This window comes from Helianthus annuus, chromosome 9 (assembly GCF_002127325.2).
Source record: "Helianthus annuus cultivar XRQ/B chromosome 9, HanXRQr2.0-SUNRISE, whole genome shotgun sequence".
In the NCBI taxonomy this organism is placed as follows: domain Eukaryota; kingdom Viridiplantae; phylum Streptophyta; class Magnoliopsida; order Asterales; family Asteraceae; genus Helianthus; species Helianthus annuus.
This window is the reverse complement of record NC_035441.2, coordinates 58,061,677-58,082,296: the sequence shown is the minus strand read 5'-3', so window position 1 is coordinate 58,082,296 and position 20,620 is coordinate 58,061,677. Positions and strand designations below refer to the sequence as shown.

The window sequence follows — 20,620 nt, the reverse complement described above, 5'->3', positions numbered from 1 at the left end:
TAAAAAATTACAATTTGTTTTTATAGTTTTTACATGCTATATTAATCTAAATATCATTGTTTATTTAACATTTGTTTGGTTACTCTATGTTCCTGTATCATTATTAATATAAATTGTTTATTTTTTTGTTTATCTGCTTGATCAATACAACGATCATGCACATGTGCACTATGTTGATAAAACCCATACTCATCACAGATCATGCACATGTGCATTATGTTGACAACACCTATACTCGTCATCGCACGTATACACACCATATACCATTTTAATCACAATATTATATGTTTTTTCATTCCCTTTATACAGTAACAATTACGACTTCTACACCAAATGACACACCATATTGGATACCCGATGTTGATGCTGAATACATCCCTATTATAAACAGTACGTTTAACAGTTGGGAGGACGTTGATTCCAATGATACTGATGAAGATGTTGACGATGATGCTAAAGACCCTACATATATATATGAACCTGAGCAACCTCGTAGACATTCATCCAGGCGTCATAAAACATTCAACGATTCTTGATTATCCTATATATAATGAAAAACAGTTTCTAAGCATTATTCCTTTTTGTTTACAATTATTTTGCAATGTCTGTATATGTATTCATAGGTTATGATTGCGATCATGATACTTTGATATCAATTACTTATTAGACATAAGCGTATGTATTTTTATTATTGACCACCTAACATATATTACCAACATGGTTACTGTTTTGAAAAAATGCACATGTGCGTACATGTTTACTGTTTCACTCCACACGGTTATTGTTTCGGATAATGCACATGTGCATATATGTTTAATGTTTCACTAGACATTGTTATTGTTTCGACCAATGCACATGTGTAAACATTGTGCATACATGAATATCTTAACTACATATAATTCGTTTTCCTTTACAAATACATCATGATATGCAATGTGGTACCCCATACATAATAGGGTACCACATACCTAATATTATATGTTATGTCAAACTTTGCACATGTGCAATACCAATATTTCCTATACCAAACAACATAATACATCAAATATTAACAAACATACCAATATACCTGAACAATCAAATATATTTTTAACCCATCAACCACCATATAAGACATCGTATACGTCAAACTTCTTATATCAACCATTATCATAAAAACTACCTACATATTACCATCAAAAGACATCAAGACAAAAAAAACCGTCTTTATGAATTGCATATCCACAAACTACCTACATAACATTCGCATTAGTTCTCAAGCTCACACCTTATGAACTTATTTCCATTTAATAACCATCTTCCAACACTCCTCCTGTTTCAACGCCTCTTCATCTATCATCTTCCCTAATATTTTTCATTCGTCAACGTATTAATCAAATGCATCGTTGTTGTCAATCCATGAGCAGATTCGAATTTTTTTTCCTGCATACATTACATAAATTACATCAATTATTTCATGTATGCACATCTGCAGTAAACATATTACACACAATATTTACAATGTTTATGTTTTAAGGTAATAATGCACGTGTCCGTATGCCATAGTACGTCCATATTAACTTAATCTGACAAAATACGCATATGTGCATAACTATGCACATGTGCATTAACGTGACTAACCTTATCAAGAAGTTTGTTTCAATAAAAAAAAAACTTAAATCAAATTTCGTATTATTACCAATCATATTTAACATTAATTAGTAACAAAACTATTATGAAAAACTATGCACATGTGCATAACTGTTTTTTTTTTTTTTTTTTTTTTTTTGAAATGTAAATGTTATTCACATAAGCCAACCTCCAAAACAGAGGCGGTTGAACCAACAACTACAGCAAAACGAAAAACAACTCAACATAAGAAACTAAAGACCGAGAACTAGCAGCTACCTTATATCGTAACTACACCATATTTCCCAACTCATAGCCCTATTTTTGGACCGATTTTTATACCATAAAACCGACAGACTTAATATTACGGATAATCTCTCCGGGGTTAACTTGAGTCCCCGATAACCTTTTATTATTACTGGCTAACCATATACACCAATTTGTCACGAACATAATGCCATGTAAAGCTTCTTTCACTTATATATCCAGATTGCAAAACTCGGAGGCAATTACGATATCTTTAGCCGAAAACAGAAAAAAACGACTCACCTTGCACCAATGACTGATGTGATACCAGACAAATTGGTGTATATGGTTATGCTACCCTGCATGAACAAAGAAGGTGTTCAGTTGTTTCATCGCCATCTTCACACAGACAACATTTCACGTCTCCGCCCCAACAGTTCCGATCCCGGAGTGCAGTCAGCGTGGGAATACGATCTAAAACCGCCCTCCAAACAAAAAATATTACATTTTTGGAACCCATTTCGAACATTTCACAACGTGCCTGCTGCTTAAATCGGAGCTGCTAGACAGGAAGTTCTTGACAGCCTTGACCGAAAATCAGAGTCATTACCTCCCAACCATTCCCAACCATCTTTGCCATCGGACAAAGTGACATTATCGAGTAGCCCGATCAACTCGTGCTATTCCAGTAATTCTTCGGCCGAGCTTGGGCTTCTCGACCAGTTCCAAACCCCCATAAAGTTTCTATTATCTTGATTGTGCCAATCCACCACCAGGCATCGTTTTTCTTGTTCCATTATAAATAGATTTGGAAAACGGGGATTGTGCATAACTATGCACATGTGCATTAACATGACTGGCCTTGTTAGCATTTTATGGCAAACTATGCACATGTACATCAACATGAATGACCTTATTAACCTATTCTAGCAAATTATGCACATGTGCATAATTATACGCATTTTCATTAATATGACTGACCTTGTTAAACTAATATGGCAAAATATGCATATGTGCATAACTATGCACATGTGCATTAACATGACTGACCGTATCTACAGGTTTGCTTCAATAAAAAAAATCCTAACCCTTAACAAATTGAATTTCGTATTACCACCAATCATATTTAACATTAATCAATAAAAAAACTACATACAAAAAACACATAAATATCACGTTACAGATCGTGATATCACAATAGTCGCCCCTAATCCCTCAAAAAGTATATACATCACACGGTTTTCACTAATGCATATATGAAACGAAGATTTAATCCTCATATTCACATATAAAAGATCTGAACCGACGAATAAGCGTCATGTTAACATATAAATGTGCAAAACAAAGTGTATAAACTTACAAATTCACGGAATGGTGTAATGACACTGGATATTCCGACAATAACTAGGTTATGGCGAGTTCATTGGACGTTCGTTCTTCAAATTCTCCCTAATTATGCCACAATCTTCAATGATTCTATTCTTATTGCCCTAATTTCGCATATATAACGAATATATGATCGATGATTCTTTTATTTGTGCCCTAATTCCGAATATACTGCGAATAAAGGATGAATGATAAAATCGAGATAACAGATGACGAATTTTGGAGAATCTGGAGTGATGGATGTGAACTGAGATGACGAATTTTGAAGAGATGATGAATTTTGAAGTCCATGAGTGTCAGATGTGGGTGTTTAGGAGGAGGCGCTCAATGTCAGGTGTTAGGAGGAGACGCTTAATTTTAATTTTGTTACGTATTTACAGTATTGCCCTCTGTTCACATTGGTTCTTGCGGTTCTCGCAATAAATTTGGTTCTTGCATGAACCATATATATAGGTTCCTGTAAAAAAGAGCAAAAGTGTGAGAAGGGTGAGAAAGAATATCACCCATTAGATCTTTTGATCTAATGGTTTAGATCAAAAGGTCCCAAATTTTAAAATGTTTTTATTAGTTTGGACTGATTTGAAATTTGTATGAGCAATTCTGTCTTTTACATCAACATGAAAATAGGAAACTGTAAATCAATTCCCTAAATTTTCGAAATCTCTTACTTCTTCATTCGTGTGACACCTGTGTCACTTCAACCATCAAACAAACACCAAACCAATGAAATATTGTATTTCATACTTTGGACTTGTATAAATATGTGTATCGTTTGCACATATCAACTCTTGTTCGATTTCAAGCTCTACATCGCTTTCTGGGGAGTTATACGCAAACTGGTGCGTAAACGTACTCAGTTTAATGCGACAAATACTCCGGAACAGCAACATATACTCAACATATCTTAAAAACCATTACATAACTTAGAAATAAGTTTTGAAGGCTTTGATATGGCAAAAACAAGTTAATTCGCTTACAGGGACTAAACTTGACAAACTGCGAAAGTATGCCAATTTGAACTGTAACGAACATTACGGAACATGTCCATAAGTTAGACATACCATAAATATCCTTCACATAGCTTAGGAATAGGCTTTGAGGGGTTCGGTATGCTAAAACAAACTTTTGGATCATTCAGGGGCTAAAAGTGTCAAAAAGTGCACTAGTTTGCACTTTAGCGCATAACTTACGTTCTGAATACATCCGGACATCCAAAAATTTATGTAAGCATCCTTATATTATTCCTTAGTGTTTGGCATGAGAAAAATCCATTCGTCACACAATTTGGATCGTCTTTCGCGCTTATGCGCATTCCGTCGTAATTAACCGAACATCGCGACCGTACGGCCAAACGAACCGACATCCGACATATTTTTGAGCACATTTTAAGTTCCCTATACTTTAACCTCATTTTAGAGCTTTGAAATGAGGTTAACGGGGCTTAAACGTGCCAAAAAACGCATCAAATACCAAGTTTTGGAGCTGCAGGGACCAAAACTGTAAATCTGCCAAACTAGGGGCTTACGGACCGTAAGCCAAAGCCCATACGGTCCGTAAGGAGTCCCCAGTATAGCAGAACCCACATTTAATGCTGATTGGCTCTTCAAATGGCGAAAGGTCCAATTGCCTTTTCACCCAATCAAAGGCCAAGGGCCATTAATCAGTGACCACAACATTTTGACATGTGTACGCACAAGATCGTGGCACGGTATTTGATAAACGATCCTAACGGTTCCACTTTTCCTATAAATACCCACCCCCCCCCCCATTTTGCTCAAAACCCACACAATCTGATCTTAAGGCTCTAAGTTGGAACCATTGTTTCATACCTGAGCTATTTTGATCTAGATTAGCATTCGGGGACCCTCCGTAAGTGTTCTTTCATTCTTTTATTCGCTTTTCGAGTCCGAAAGTCAAACTATGTTTGACTTTCTGCATTGACCAGTTTATGGTCGATGCGAAGTTCGTTGGAACTTCATAACGTGAGCGTGATCACGATGGTTATGGTCCGTAGTGACTATACCTACTGATTACCACGTTATCTAGGCTCAGTGACGAGTCGTAGTTTCGGCCAAAATGCGCATTCTTGCGTGTTTTGTAACCAAACTACTCGTGAGCATCAAAGCCTTTTGCTTTGATGCCAAACCTGTTTTCTAAAGTTAGTTAAGCATGTTCTAACATGCTTAACTCGTCACTTTTAATTTAGTGCATATATAGGGTCGTAAGGTAAGCGATCTAAACCATCGCTTATACTTTCGAACCCGACCCATTTGGTCGATCATTAGGATCCGACCAAACATATTAGGTGACCATAGCTATAACCTTCCGAGGTTATACCTTGTGGTCGCAATGTTAGGCGTTCCGAACGCGTTCTACGCGAACGACGCGTTAGGGTAGCATAAGCTACCTAAACGGGTCGTGATGGGCCGTAAGCACTTAGGTTAGGTTTCATTTTAGTATGTAGGCTTTATTAAACCATATTACACGAGTCTCCATACTCGTTTGGTTTACGAACCCGCATACTATCCGATCCTTCCGATTTGGTCCGGTATATTAACATAGCAACCTGTTAGGTGCCGTTTGATATCCCATGATCTTTAGCATTATCTGGTTATTATACAAGAACTCCAAAGCAATCTCAGGTGAGTACATTGAACCCCTCTTTTACTGTTTTCCAAACTGTTTTGGGGTGAAACACATGTGCCTACTTGTTACTTTCATGCTTTCCCGTTTTCACATCATATACTTGCTATGTTCGATAGTACATATATAGTACATTGATTTACATGAACATTTCTGTTGCATGTGTTTACTCAGCATATGGACACACTGATTTACATGAACATTTCTGTCGCATATGTTTACTCAGCATATGGACACATTGATTTACATGAACATTTCTGTTGCATATGTTTACTCAGCATATGGACACATTGATTTACATGAACATTTCTGTTGCATATGTTTACTCAGCATATGGACACATTGATTTACATGAACATTTCTGCTTCGTATGTTTACTTAGCATACTTAGTACAATTGTTTACATCAAATGCCTTCATTTTGTTATGACATTTGGTTTGTTTAACATGGGACAATACATTCATTAACATTAGCTACGCTGTTCGTTAGTAGGTAGTGGTACCATAGGAATTGACAACTCCCGTTTCTGAAATCCTGGGTTTGATAGGATTGGAAGGAATGACCGAATTCGATATACATAACTTAGATAAACCTTTAATTTGTTTAAGGGTTTATCGCCAGAGTCTCAAGGCTTGGATGTATGCATATTTCACAATACCGCATAAATGTTAATATCAACAGAGCATGCATTTTTCCACAGAACATAACGTTGATTTAAACCACGTTTTACTTCAACGACTTGTTTTGTGCATTTTACATATGGTTTAAGTTGATACATTTCGCTTACCATACATGATACATTTTGGTATACACATTACATTATTTACATTGAACATAAACACGTTGACATTGACATACACATTTGGTGATTTACATTGAACATAGACATTTGACATGGTTTACACAATAAACAATTGAGTTATACAAGAACAATCTTACATGGTGGATGGTTTGGGTAAATGATTAAGTAACGAGGCGTGTGTAATATGATACAAGCATGGTGGATACGCCGCTGGTACTTCCTATATATAAGTGTTTGTATGGTATTACATATCGTAGCATTATTTGAATCATTTCAATTTGAGACATATGACATTTTATACAAATAATACACTTTTTACGAGACATTGTTTTACAAACGACTTATCTTATACAAACACATTTTACATGGTTATCCGTTTAACCATACAGTGTCTTCTTATTTATACATATCATCTGATTTTATCATTTTTTTTCAAATGATTTACAAGATAAAGCAAATTACAAGGTTCATGACTAAACATTTTCTCAAACATAAGTCATGAATTCCGTTTTCACAAAACCCATGTATCTCACAGGCATTTTTATGCTGACGTACCTATTTTCACATGTGTTTTCAGGAGATGATGCATAGGACTTATCAAGATATACTTAGGCGGACCTGTGCCTTAGTGACTTAAAACGAAACAAGAACTAGTTAATTTATGTTACGTACTATTTGGTTCTTGTTTGAACAATGTAAACTTTCATGTTTGATCAATAAAACGGAACTTCAATTGCCATGGATTTGAAACAATTAATTCTGTTACAACACTCCCCGACATTTCCGCCACGTTTTGTATGTTCTACGTGGTCGGGGTGTGACAGAAAAGATGGTATCAGAGCCAATGGTTATAGGGAATTAGGTTATTAGTAATGCTTTGACCTAGTCTATAACCTTCCTAGGACCCTAACGCGAGTTCACTTGCGTTTAGTGATAAAACAATACCGTCACCTATCCTTAGGCGACGACCACAACAAGAACATAAATTTCAAAACCGCTTTGAAAACCAATCATCTGTTCTAGGATGATTGATTACTAGGTTTTGAACCCCTTTGAATTTTCAAAACTCTCGTCAAGGTTTTGGGTCCTAAATAGTGTGAACACGTGCGAACTGGAAGAGTGAATGCCTATACCCTGGGTTTTCTGTCTAAGGTTAGAGTGTTCGTACAAATCCACATAATCGGACCAGTCACTCTTACCTAGGAACTCTTGGGGTGAGTGTCCACTTATTGGCGAGCATGTCTTCGCGATACACTATGAGGATCTATCTACTTTGATTCAGCCTTGGTGTTGTTTGTTTGATTCATGATTCAAACAAATGACCATCAACCGTGATTACGGTCGGTGATTGTAACATCTTATTCTTACCCAATACCATTTTATTTGTTTCCTTTCATGTTTTCCTCTTTTAGAATGCCTCCTCGACGCGAACACCAGATAGCAACTGCCGAGCTAGCAGAAATTATTACGCAGCAGATGGCTGCTCAATTCCCAAATCTCTTTGCTCAATGGAACCAAGCCAACAACAACAACAATGGTACATGCAATTTCAAGAACTTTAACTCAGCTAAACCACTCAAGTTTAGTGGTTCTGAGGGAGCAACTGGGCTTCTTCAATGGTTCGAGAGCATCGAGAATACCTTTCGCCACGTGCAGTGTCCGGATAATCGCAAGGTCGAGTTTTCTTCGAGTGTGTTTCAGAAGAGGGCTCTTACATGGTGGAAAGGGGTAATGAGAGACCATGGTGCAGACGTTGCTCTAGCACAAACATGGGCTGAACTGAGAGCTCTTATGATGAGGGAGTTTTGTCCTCGTCATGAACAACGATCGTTGGAGAAGGAGTTTGATGATTTGAAACAAGATAGTGGCGAACACAGGGCATATACTGATAGGTTTGAGGAGTTGAGTCTACTTTGCCCGACTATGGTCACCCCACTCGACAAGGCTATCGAAAGGTACATCGACGGCCTGCCTGACTCGGTACAAGACATTGTCACTGGTAGCAACCCTACCACACTCCGTCAGGCCATTGAGCTATCTGCAACCTTGACTGAATCGCAGATCAGAAAGCATAAACTTTTTTGAAAGGGTGACAAGAAGCCAATCGAGGAATCAAAGACCATGGATGAACAGACTGGATCCCCTGAGAAGTCTAAGAAGCGTAAGGCTTCGCAGAATTTTGCGATTGCTGCTCAACCCAACCAAAACACCCGCAACCAACCAACTCAACCTCCTGCAAAGAAACCTTATGTCGGTACTGCACCGATATGCGACAGATATAATGCGCACCACTTAGCTCACTTACAGTGTCGTTTATGTGCATCGTGTGGGCGACTCGGTCACCTAGCAAATGCTTGTCGATTTACCCCAAACCAAGGTGGTCCAAACCAACCTCAAGTAAATCCTGCTCAAGCTCGTCTTCCACTAGGTCCTTGCTTCAACTGTAACGAAATGGGCCATTTCCGGAGAAATTGCCCAAAGATTGCTAATGCGAATCCAGCGCAAGGATGAGCATCGGATCAACTGGAAGACAATGTTGTTTAGAGATAATCAAACCTTATGTATTATTTTCTTTTGTAGTCAAGGTCCATGAAACAGTTGTTGTTGTTTATAAATAAATCTTTTATTCTACATTGCAATGTACAAATGTGATGTCATGTATAAACAACGTATCATCTACAATACCAACAATAAAGGAACCGTATTCCTTGAAGAACAGACTGCCCCGTAATTTCTTCCATCTTATTATCTCTTGTGTTTCCCACGAATACCCAAAGTACCACTATAAATTCTTAATAGGGTACCTAAGGGTATTTCCGTATATTCAAAAATTATTGTACCTCAATTCGAAAATTTCGTTTTCTTGAAAACGAAATCAAATTTATAGGAGATCTTTCTATCTTCATAGTTAGATTCTTGCTAATGTTTAAAGTACCGAATGAAATCCATGAAATGGATTCCTAGTGTGCTTTAAATGCACGTACGTAATCAACAAAACAAATTAACAAATTAAAGATCTAGATAAACAATTTTGTGGTTATGTGACTATTTGTTTATGCATCTTGTCTTTCCATTTATGCATTTTGTGTTTTTGTATACTCTAGATATTCGCTATCCAAATCCTCGTAGAATCTTTCATACCTTCATATGAGGGATTCGTAGTATGATATCCAAAAAGGTACTATCTTAAATCCTTAATGCACTTCTACGTTGTAGTTAAGTCCCTAGGATTATAAAGTACTATTCCAAAGTTTAAGGATAATATGCGCTGATATAGTTAAAGAGGCCCTCGGGTGGTCTAGTTAAAGAGATCCTACGTCGATCTAAGTTAAAGAGATTGGTTCGACAATCTAGTTGAATATGTCATGCGTTGATATAGTTAAAGAGGCCCTCAGGTGGTCTAGTTAAAGAGATCCTACGTCGATCTAAGTTAAAGAGATTGGTTCGACAATCTAGTTAAAGATGTCATGCGTTGATATAGTTAAAGAGGCCCTCGGGTGGTCTAGTTAAAGAGATCCTACGTCGATCTAAGTTAAATAGATTGGTTCGACAATCTAGTTAAAGACATCCTACGTTGATGTAGTTAAATATTTCTCTTGGGTAGTTTAGTTGAAGAGATTATTCGTTTGATATTTTTCCCATACGCATTATGAAATGAACTGTGCGGACTGTGCAAGGAAGTACGTAATTATGGAGGCCTACATAATTATGGAATTCAGTGCACAGAAACCACAGGAAGTTTTGTCATGTGTTAAAGTCCTGCAGTGACAAGAGTAATGATACGAGAGAAGTCTTGGATTTTGACCAATGTCATTTATCCTTACACTCCCCAATTCTGATTTCAAGCACACACAAGTTTCCTATGATAACTCTTCACGGGAAACGTTCTCCTGCCCGTAGTTCGCAACTCCATGTTTTGTTACTACAAGGACTTCACTTTATGGGTTGAAATTTTCGCTATGGACCCTAACACGGCCCAGAGTTTTACCTAAGGGTTCGATGGATTGTCTGAAAGCGAAACCGTCACAGCTGTCTTCACAAGTTTCCTCTAAAACTAAATTTCGGGACGAAATTTCCTAAAGTAGGGGAGACTGTGACACCTGTGTCACTTCAACCATCAAACAAATTCCAAACCAATGAAATATTGTATTTCATACTTTGGACTTGTATAAATATGTGTATCGTTTGCACATATCAACTCTTGTTCGATTTCAAGCTCTACATCGCTTTCTGGGGAGTTATACGCAAACTGGTGCGTAAACGTACTCAGTTTAATGCGACAAATACTCCGGAACAGCAACATATACTCAACATACCTTAAATAACCTTTACATAACTTAGAAATAAGTTTTGAAGGCTTTGGTATGGCAAAAACAAGTTAATTCGCTTACAGGGACTAAACTTGACAAACTGCGAAAGTATGCCAATTTGAACTGTAGCGAACATTCCGGAACATGTCCATAAGTTAGACATACCATAAATATCCTTCACATAGCTTAGGAATAGGCTTTGAGGGGTTCGGTATGCTAAAACAAACTTTTGGATCATTCAGGGGCTAAAAGTGTCAAAAAGTGCACTAGTTTGCACTTTCGCGCATAACTTACGTTCTGAATACATCCGGACATCCAAAAATTTATGTAAGCATCCTTATATTATGCCTTAGTGTTTGGCATGAGAAAAATCCATTCGTCGCACAATTTGGATCGTCTTTCGCGCTTATGCGCATTCCGTCGTAATTAACCGAACATCACGACCGTACGGCCAAACGAACCGACATCCGACATATTTTTGAGCACGTTTTAAGTTCCCTATACTTTAACTTCATTTTAGAGCTTTGAAATTAGGTTAACGGGGCTTAAACGTGCCAAAAACGCATCAAATACCAAGTTTTGGAGCTGTAGGGACCAAAACTGTAAATCTGCCAAACTAGGGGCTTACGGACCGTAAGCCAAAGCCCATACGGTCCGTAAGGAGTCCCCAGTACAGCAGACCCCACATTTAATGCTGATTGGCTCTTAAAATGGCGAAAGGTCCAATTGCCTTTTCACCCAATCAAAGGCCAAGGGCCATTAATCAGTGACCACAACATTTTGACATGTGTACGCACAAGATCGTGGCAAGGTATTCGATAAACGATCCTAACGGTTCCACTTTTCCTATAAATACCCATCCCCCCCCCCCCATTTTGCTCAAAACCCACACAATCTGATCTTAAGGCTCTAAGTTGGAACCATTGTTTCATACCTGAGCTATTTTGATCTAGATTAGCATTCGGGGACCCTCCGTAAGTGTTCTTTCATTCTTTTATTCGCTTTTCGAGTCTGAAATTCGAACTATGTTTGACTTTCTGCATTGACCAGTTTATGGTCGATGCGAAGTTCGTTGGAACTTCATAACGTGAGCGTGATCACGATGGTTATGGTCCGTAGTGACTATACCTACTGATTACCACGTTATCTAGGCTCAGTGACGAGTCGTAGTTTCGGCCAAAATGCGCATTCTTGCGTGTTTTGTAACCAAACTACTCGTGAGCATCAAAGCCTTTTGCTTTGATGCCAAACCTGTTTTCTAAAGTTAGTTAAGCATGTTCTAACATGCTTAACTCGTCACTTTTAATTTAGTGCATATATAGGGTCGTAAGGTAAGCGATCTAAACCATCGCTTATACTTTCGAACCCGACCCATTTGGTCGATCATTAGGATCCGACCAAACACATTAGGTGACCATAGCTATAACCTTCCGAGGTTATACCTTGTGGTCGCAATGTTAGGCGTTCCGAACGCGTTCTACGCGAACGACGCGTTAGGGTAGCATAAGCTACCTAAACGGGTCGTGATGGGCCGTAAGCACTTAGGTTAGGTTTCATTTTAGTATGCAGGCTTTATTAAACCATATTACACGAGTCTCCATACTCGTTTGGTTTACGAACCCGCATACTATCCGATCCTTCCGATTTGGTCCGGTATATTAACATAGCTACCTGTTAGGTGCCGTTTGATATCCCGTGATCTTTAGCATTATCTGGTTATTATACAAGAACTCCAAAGCAATCTCAGGTGAGTACATTGAACCCCTCTTTTACTGTTTTCCAAACTGTTTTGGGGTGAAACACATGTGCCTACTTGTTACTTTCATGCTTTCCCGTTTTCACATCATATACTTGCTATGTTCGATAGTACATATATACTACATTGATTTACATGAACATTTCTGTTGCATGTGTTTACTCAGCATATGGACACACTGATTTACATGAACATTTCTGTCGCATATGTTTACTCAGCATATGGACACATTGATTTACATGAACATTTCTGTTGCATATGTTTACTCAGCATATGGACACATTGATTTACATGAACATTTCTGTTGCATATGTTTACTCAGCATATGGACACATTGATTTACATGAACATTTCTGCTTCGTATGTTTACTTAGCATACTTAGTACAATTGTTTACATCACATGCCTTCATTTTGTTATGACATTTGGTTTGTTTAACATGGGACAATACATTCATTAACATTAGCTACGCCGTTCGTTAGTAGGTAGTGGTACCATAGGAATTGACAACTCCCGTTTCTGAAATCCTGGGTTTGATAGGATTGGAAGGAATGACCGAATTCGATATACATAACTTAAATAAACCTTTAATTTGTTTAAGGGTTTATCGCCACAGTCTCAAGGCTTGGATGTATGCATATTTCACAATACCGCATAAATGTTAATATCAATAGAGCATGCATTTTTCCACAGAACATAACGTTGATTTAAACCACGTTTTACTTCAACGACTTGTTTTGTGCATTTTACATATGGTTTAAGTTGATACATTTCGCTTACCATACATGATACATTTTGGTATACACATTACATGATTTACATTGAACATAAACACGTTGACATTGACATACACATTTGGTGATTTACATTGAACATAGACATTTGACATGGTTTACACAATAAACAATTGAGTTATACAAGAACAATCTTACATGGTGGATGGTTTGGGTAAATGATTAAGTAACGAGGCGTGTGTAATACGATACAAGCATGGTGGATACGCCGCTGGTACTTCCTATATATAAGTGTTTGTATGGTATTACATATCGTAGCGTTATTTGAATCATTTCAATTTGAGACATATGACATTTTATACAAATAATACACTTTTTACGAGACATTGTTTTACAAACGACTTATCTTATACAAACACATTTTACATGGTTATCCGTTTAACCATACAGTGTCTTCTTATTTATACATATCATCCGATTTTATCATTTTTTTTCAAATGATTTACAAGATAAAGCAAATTACAAGGTTCATGACTAAACATTTTCTCAAACATAAGTCATGAATTCCGTTTTCACAAAACCAATGTATCTGACAGGCATTTTTATGCTGACGTACCTATTTTCACATGTGTTTTCAGGAGATGATGCATAGGACTTATCAAGATATAATTAGGCGGACCTGTGCCTTAGTGACTTAAAACGAGACAAGAACTAGTTAATTTATGTTACGTACTATTTGGTTCTTGTTTGAACAATGTAAACTTTCATGTTTGATCAATAAAACGGAACTTCAATTGCCATGGATTTGAAACAATTAATTCTGTTACAACACTCCCCGACATTTCCGCCACGTTTTGTATGTTCTACGTGGCCGGGGTGTGACAATTCGAATCATCCTCCTCCTTCTTCAAGAATTCGATCAGCGTCCCTCCTTCTTCCAGAATTTGAACAGCGCCCCATTCTCGTTTTTCCTATGATTGCGGTGAAGGTGGATGTGTCGTTCCGGCGGTGGTTTGGGTGTCCGAAGGTGCAGGGGTTCCGGCAAGGTGGTTTCTGGTGGTTTCGTATGAGCGACTAAAACACATCCAGCAAGGTGGTGTCGGGTGGTTGGCCACCTCTACACTACAGCGGCGGCGGACCGGCAGTGGTGGTGCCGGAAGTGGAGAAGATGATACAAAGATGTAATGATTATTGAATGGTGTTATATGTCTGCTGAATGGTGTTATATACTTTATTGAATGGTGTTATATATGCGCTGAATGGTGTTATATACTTTATTGAATGGTGTTATATATGCGCTGAATGGTGTTATATTGTAATAACCGTCTAAATTTCTCTTTGAATTTAATAAAAAAATGCAGGATTTTATATAAAATGTACACTACTTCAAAATAAACACAAGACAAAGTTTCAAAGTGACCACATACTAGTTATCTATCAACTAGTTTAGATATCCGTGACATAATTAGTAATTTGTTTACATCAAATACATTGTCTAAACAAAGGTTAAATTAACGCGGAAGCTTGCAAATTTGTGTTCGGTTCTTCAAAACATGCTTGATCGCCATCCGGAAAGTCCCCTTTGTCACCTAAGGTCAAAACCACTTAAAATGTTAGTTTTAACATTTATATAGAGTGTAAAAACAAGTTCCAGCATCGAATCATGAAAAATAAAATAAAAATTCAAATTTGTCCCATCGCGTGTCGCGATGGCTCATCGCGTGGTGCGACATCGCGCCGTATCTAAGTGATCCTGTCGCGTGGCGCGGGGGGTAGCATTTTCCAGCAGGTGCAGGTTTTTTACCTGCATTTCCTGCTAGCTCCAAATATTCGAAGTTAAAACTTCAAAAGGTCATAACTTTTGATCCGTAGGTCCGTTTTAGGTGATTCTTTTTCCTGCACGACTGTAATTTAATTACCGACGCGTCTATCATGATTATCATACCGAAAATTTGGTTTATGGACCGAACGACTAAAAAAATCACTATGCAATTATTCGACCCATTCTATTTACACTCACTTTGCTTCCTTTTAATAGCAAACATATGGCGCCTTTTTCCCAACTTCCGGGGCTTATTATCACCGGCATTTCATTACCAATCTTATGGCTTCATGCTCTTGTGATTGTTACTGCCTATGTTAACTATTAAAACACAAACACTACTAATTACACCAATATTCGACCCATTTGGCTCATCTATGGAATTCTCCATTATAATGACTACCAAACGACTTCTAACTGATTCTTAACGTATTAACTCAAGTAACGAACATTGTAGCTTCAATCAACACAACCTTTATTCTACAACGCAACTATACATATTCTAGTTATCAAATTACTCAATGTAACGAATCAAGTTACACACCTTCAAAGCACGCCCTTCAAACACAAATCGCCACCAGCTTGTCCGCTCGACGCTCCGATATCCTTTCCTATAGAGTTCAATCATGGCACATTTAGAACTCTTTTCAAATTATATGTCGCATATTTTACCGAAACATCGAAATTATGCGTTTTAACTTCAAATTTCCATTTTAAGCCTTCTTTGAGGCATTTCCACAAACACTTTAAGGGCAGAATTTCTACATGATGTAATAGCAAGTTCATAACTTGTCATATAGCCCTAATTTACATCAATCAAAATATCTTATATCAATGTTAGCCTCTATAATTCTAAAATCACTTTACAAATGTCAAATTACACTAGAACAACCCCCAATATCCTAGTGTTTATTAAGTTCTACATAACCCACTAATCACCTACAATAGTGTTCATGGATTTTACTAAAATTAAGCATGATTTCAACATGTACTTGTCTAGGGTTTACTCCTAGACACTACAATGTTCCTATTTCATCTATATAACACACATGCATCATCAGATTTCGAATTCCCTAAGTTCATGAGAATTTCAAGTAGAGAATTTTTATCAAATTTCACATACCTTATGATCTCCTTACAATGGGGATCACTAATCCAGGCTCGAATTTCATTTTGGGACTGATCTTGACCTTCAATTTGTGAGATTTAGGAGAGTTTAGGGTTTGAAGCGGAGCTCCAAGTCGCCCCCCTGTGTTTCAATCGACCAGACACACTTTTGTGTGTGTTTGGTGTGTGTTTTGTTTAATTAATTGAATCTAGTTTCAATTTTAACACCTTCAGTCCCTTAACTTTCATTTTTATTTTGTTTTAACTCTTTAACCTACTCATAAATCACCATCTAACTAGGTTAGTGTCATTCCTATTTAGTTTATTTTACTTATTTGTTTACAACTTATTTGTAATATAAGAATTTGTATTTTCGAGGTGTTACAAGTCCACCCCCCTTAAAAGGGGGTTCGTCCTCGAAACCAAAGTACGTACCGAATAGTGTAGGGTAGAGACGTTGCATCTCCTCTTCGGACTCCCATGTAGTGTCCGAAGCTTTCCTATGCTCCCACTTGATCTTAACTTGATCAATTCTCTTATTTCGCAAGTGCTTAACTTTTTGATCTTGAATCTCTAATGGCCTTACCGCATAATTCAGGTTGTTATCCACCTCGATATCATTGTAATGGATATAAGTTGTTTCCTCCGCTAGACATTTTCGCAGTTGTGATACATGAAACGTGCCATGTATTCCAGTCAATTCTTCTGGTAACTCGAGGCGATAGGCTACCTTGCCAATCCGTTCAATGATTTTAAATGGCCGATAAACCTCGGGCTTAGTTTCCCTCTTTTCCTGAATCTGATAACGCCCTTCCATGGGGAAACCTTTAACATAACCATGTCGCCCACTTGAAATTCGATTGGCCTTCGTCTTTTATCAGCATAAGACTTTTGCCTATCTTGGACCGCTTTCAAGTGTGCCCGAACCACGTCAATTTTCTCATTAGTGGCCTGAACTACGTCCTTATGGGCCAATTCATGCGGACCCACTTCACCCCAACACACCGGGGTTCTACACTTCCTACCATATAGCATCTCGTACGGTGCCATACCGATGCTCGTATGATAACTATTGTTATACGAAAATTCAGCCAAAGGTAGATAAACATCCCAACTTCCCCCGAAGTCGATGATACATGCCCGTAACATATCCTCCAACGTCTGTATTGTTCTTTCACTCTGTCCATCCGTCTGAGGATGGTAGGCGGTGCTGATGAAAAGTTTCGATCCCATCTGCTCTTGAAAATCTCGCCAGAAGTTTGAAGTAAACCGGGTATCTCTGTCTGACACAATGGATACTGGTACTCCGTGGCGTGCCCCTATCTCATTTGTATATACTTCAGACGTCTTTTCCGAAGTATATGTCTCGCGTATAGGAATGAAATGAGCACTCTTCGTCAATCTGTCCACAACCACCCATATAGCATCGAATCCCTGAATTGTTTTAGGTAGTTTGGTCAACAGGTCCATGGTGATATGTTCCCATTTCCAAACAGGGATCTCCAGTGGTTGGATTTTTCCATATGGTTTCTGGTGTTCCGCCTTGACTTGTAAACAAGTTAAGCACTTCTCCACGTATTTTACTACATCCCTCTTCATTTCGGGCCACCAATAGTTTTGCTTCAAATCATTGTGCATCTTTGTTGCACCCGGATGAATAGAATAACAGGATTTATGAGCTTCATCAAGTAGAAGCGTCTTGACCCCACAGGAATTTGGGATCCATATTCTTCCAAATCGAGTTTTTAAACTATGGCTACCATCCGCCAAATCCTTCAGCTAACCGACTATCCTTTCCTTTTTTAGGTTTTCTTCTTTCACTGCCTCGACTTGTGCTTCTCGGATTCGCTCAAGTAGACCCGAGGTTACAACAAGCTGCATCGATCTTACTCGTATTGGGACATAGTCCGATTTCCTGCTCAATGCATCCACCACAACATTTGCCCTTCCGGGGTGGTAATGTATTTCGCAGTCATAGTCCTTTACCGTTTCTAACCACCGCCTTTGTCGCATGTTTAACTCTTTCTGATCGAAGAAGTATTTCAAACTCTTGTGGTCGGTAAATATGGTGCACTTTATCCCATATAGATAGTGCCTCCATATTTTTAACGCAAACACCACCGCCGCTAGTTCGAGATCGTGCATGGGATATTTCTTTTCATGCACCTTTAATTGTCTTGAGGCATAAGCTATCACATTGCCTCGTTGCATCAAAACACATCCGAGCCCCGAAAGTGAGGCATCCGAATTGACTACCAAGTCTTCGACCCCGTCAGGCAATGTTAATACTGGAGCTTGAGTTAACTTCTCTTTTAGCGTTTGGAACGCTCTTTCTTGTTCGGCACCCTAAATGAATTTCTCCTCTTTTCGGGTTAACTTTGTTAGCGGCGACGCAATCTTGGAGAAATCTTGAATGAATCTCCTGTAATATCCCGCAAGCCCTAAGAAACTTCAAATTTCCGGAGGGTTCTTCGGGGGATTCCATTTTGACACGGCTTCAATCTTTGACGGATCTACCAATATTCCATCGGCACTTATGATGTGGCCGAGAAATTGCACCTCTCGTAACCAAAAGGCGCACTTAGAGAATTTTGCATACAACCTTTCTCGTCTGAGCGTCTCTAACACTTCTTGCAAGTGATGCGCATGATCTGCTTCACTTTTCGAGTATACCAGAATGTCATCGATGAATACGATTACCGACTTATCCAACATCGGCTTGCAAACCCGGTTCATGAGGTCCATGAAAGCCGCGGGTGCATTTGTCAGCCCGAATGACATCACGAGGAACTCGTAATGTCCTTATCGTGTGCGGAAAGCCGTCTTCGGTACATCCTCTTCCTTGACCTTTAGTTGGTGATACCCTGATCTGAGGTCAATTTTTGAAAACCAATTCGCACCTTGTAATTGGTCGAATAGATCGTCTATTCTCGGAAGCGGGTATCGATTCTTTATTGTGAGTTTGTTCAACTCCCGGTAATCGATACACATTCGCATGCTTCCGTCCTTCTTTTTCACAAATAACACCAACGCGCCCCAAGGGGACACGCTCGGCCTTATAAATCCTTTGTCGAGCAAGTCTTGAATTTGCGACATCAACTCTTGTAATTCCGATAGCGCGAGTCGGTACGACGCTCTAGCTACGGGTTTCGCGCCCGGAACCAATTCGATTCCGAACTCTACCTCCCGTTCGGGCGGTATCCCCGGTAGGTCTTCCGGAAACACGTCTTCGAAGTCACGTACACTGGTACATCTCCAATCCTCTGTGACTCTTTCTCGGGCTCGTTCGCGTATATCATAAACGCTCTACATCCACACTTCATGAGTTTGTGGGCCTTCATCATCAAACATATTACAGGATGGCCTCCCTTCTCGCCATAGATTGTAACGTGTTTTCCGCTCGGAGATGTTAGTTTAATCTCTTTACGGTTACACACAACTTTCGCGTGGTGTCGGAATAACCAATCCATCCCAACAACCACTTGAAATTCTCCCATCGACATCGGGATTAGATCTATTAAGTATCATCGATACTCAATTTGCAACCTTGACAGATATCACATACTATGAAGCTTTTGTTGTCCCCTATTTCAACTTCTAAGGGCACAGATAATTTTGTTAATACAAATAAAGGATGTGGAATAAATCCATGAGAAATAAAGGATTTATTCGCACCCGTATCAAATAATACACGTGTAGGAATCGATTTTATCGCGAATATACCTGAGACCACATCGGGTTCTGCTTTTGCTTCAACCGATGTAAGTTGGAAGGACCTGGCCTTTGCCTTTGGAGCTTCAGTTGGAGATTCTTTAGTATCTCTTTTTCCAACTAAGTCTGGGCATTCAGACTTTTTGTGGCCGGGCTGATAGCATTTGTAACAAACTAAGACTTTACCCAGACATAGAGATGTCGTGTGCCCCATTTTCCCGCATATGGGGCACGGTTTGTCTTTGAAACGACACTCGCCTTTGTGCCCCTTTCCACAAACCTTGCAGCTTGGCGACCCACCCTTTACATCCGTTCTCTTTGCCGATTCAGCCGTTCGAGCCTTCTTTGTAGGGCTTGGATTTACATCCTGTGCCCTTCGCTCGCCCCTCTCGATTTGTTTCTTCAACTCGATCTCCTGCTCCCGGGCGGTGTTGATAATTTCCGTGAGGGTTTCATACATTGAGGGTGTCATGAACTCCCGGTATTCAGCGCTCAA

At 38.8% G+C, this 20,620-nt stretch overlaps 2 protein-coding genes across 2 annotated transcripts; both read right to left on the bottom strand.

The window, feature by feature from the left end:
- Positions 1 to 986: 986 nt before the first annotated feature.
- LOC110875856 lies at positions 987 to 17,230 on the bottom strand. Its single transcript, XM_022124051.1, has 4 exons — positions 16,849 to 17,230; positions 1,799 to 1,827; positions 1,070 to 1,162; positions 987 to 1,019 (listed from the first exon to the last, which is right to left on the bottom strand). The coding sequence occupies exons 1-4, from the start codon at positions 17,228 to 17,230 to the stop codon at positions 987 to 989; spliced, it is 537 nt and encodes a 178-aa protein (XP_021979743.1).
- A 2,700-nt stretch (positions 17,231 to 19,930) lies between these two features.
- LOC110875855 lies at positions 19,931 to 20,584 on the bottom strand. Its single transcript, XM_022124049.1, has one exon. The coding sequence runs from the start codon at positions 20,582 to 20,584 to the stop codon at positions 19,931 to 19,933; it is 654 nt and encodes a 217-aa protein (XP_021979741.1).
- Between the last annotated feature and the right edge of the window lie 36 nt (positions 20,585 to 20,620).

Excerpts from the sequence above, each read along its gene's own strand:
- LOC110875856 (XM_022124051.1), bottom strand. The coding sequence starts at position 17,230 with ATGGAAGGGCGTTATCAGATTCAGGAAAAGAGGGAAACTAAGCCCGAG. Across the intron at positions 1,163-1,798 it reads CAACCGCCTCTGTTTTGGAG|GTAGTTTTTATGATAATGGT; the intron begins GTTGGCTTATGT and ends GGTAATATGTAG. Across the intron at positions 1,020-1,069 it reads AAATATATTTGATTGTTCAG|GAAATATTGGTATTGCACAT; the intron begins GTATATTGGTAT and ends TGTTTGGTATAG.
- LOC110875855 (XM_022124049.1), bottom strand. The coding sequence starts at position 20,584 with ATGTATGAAACCCTCACGGAAATTATCAACACCGCCCGGGAGCAGGAG.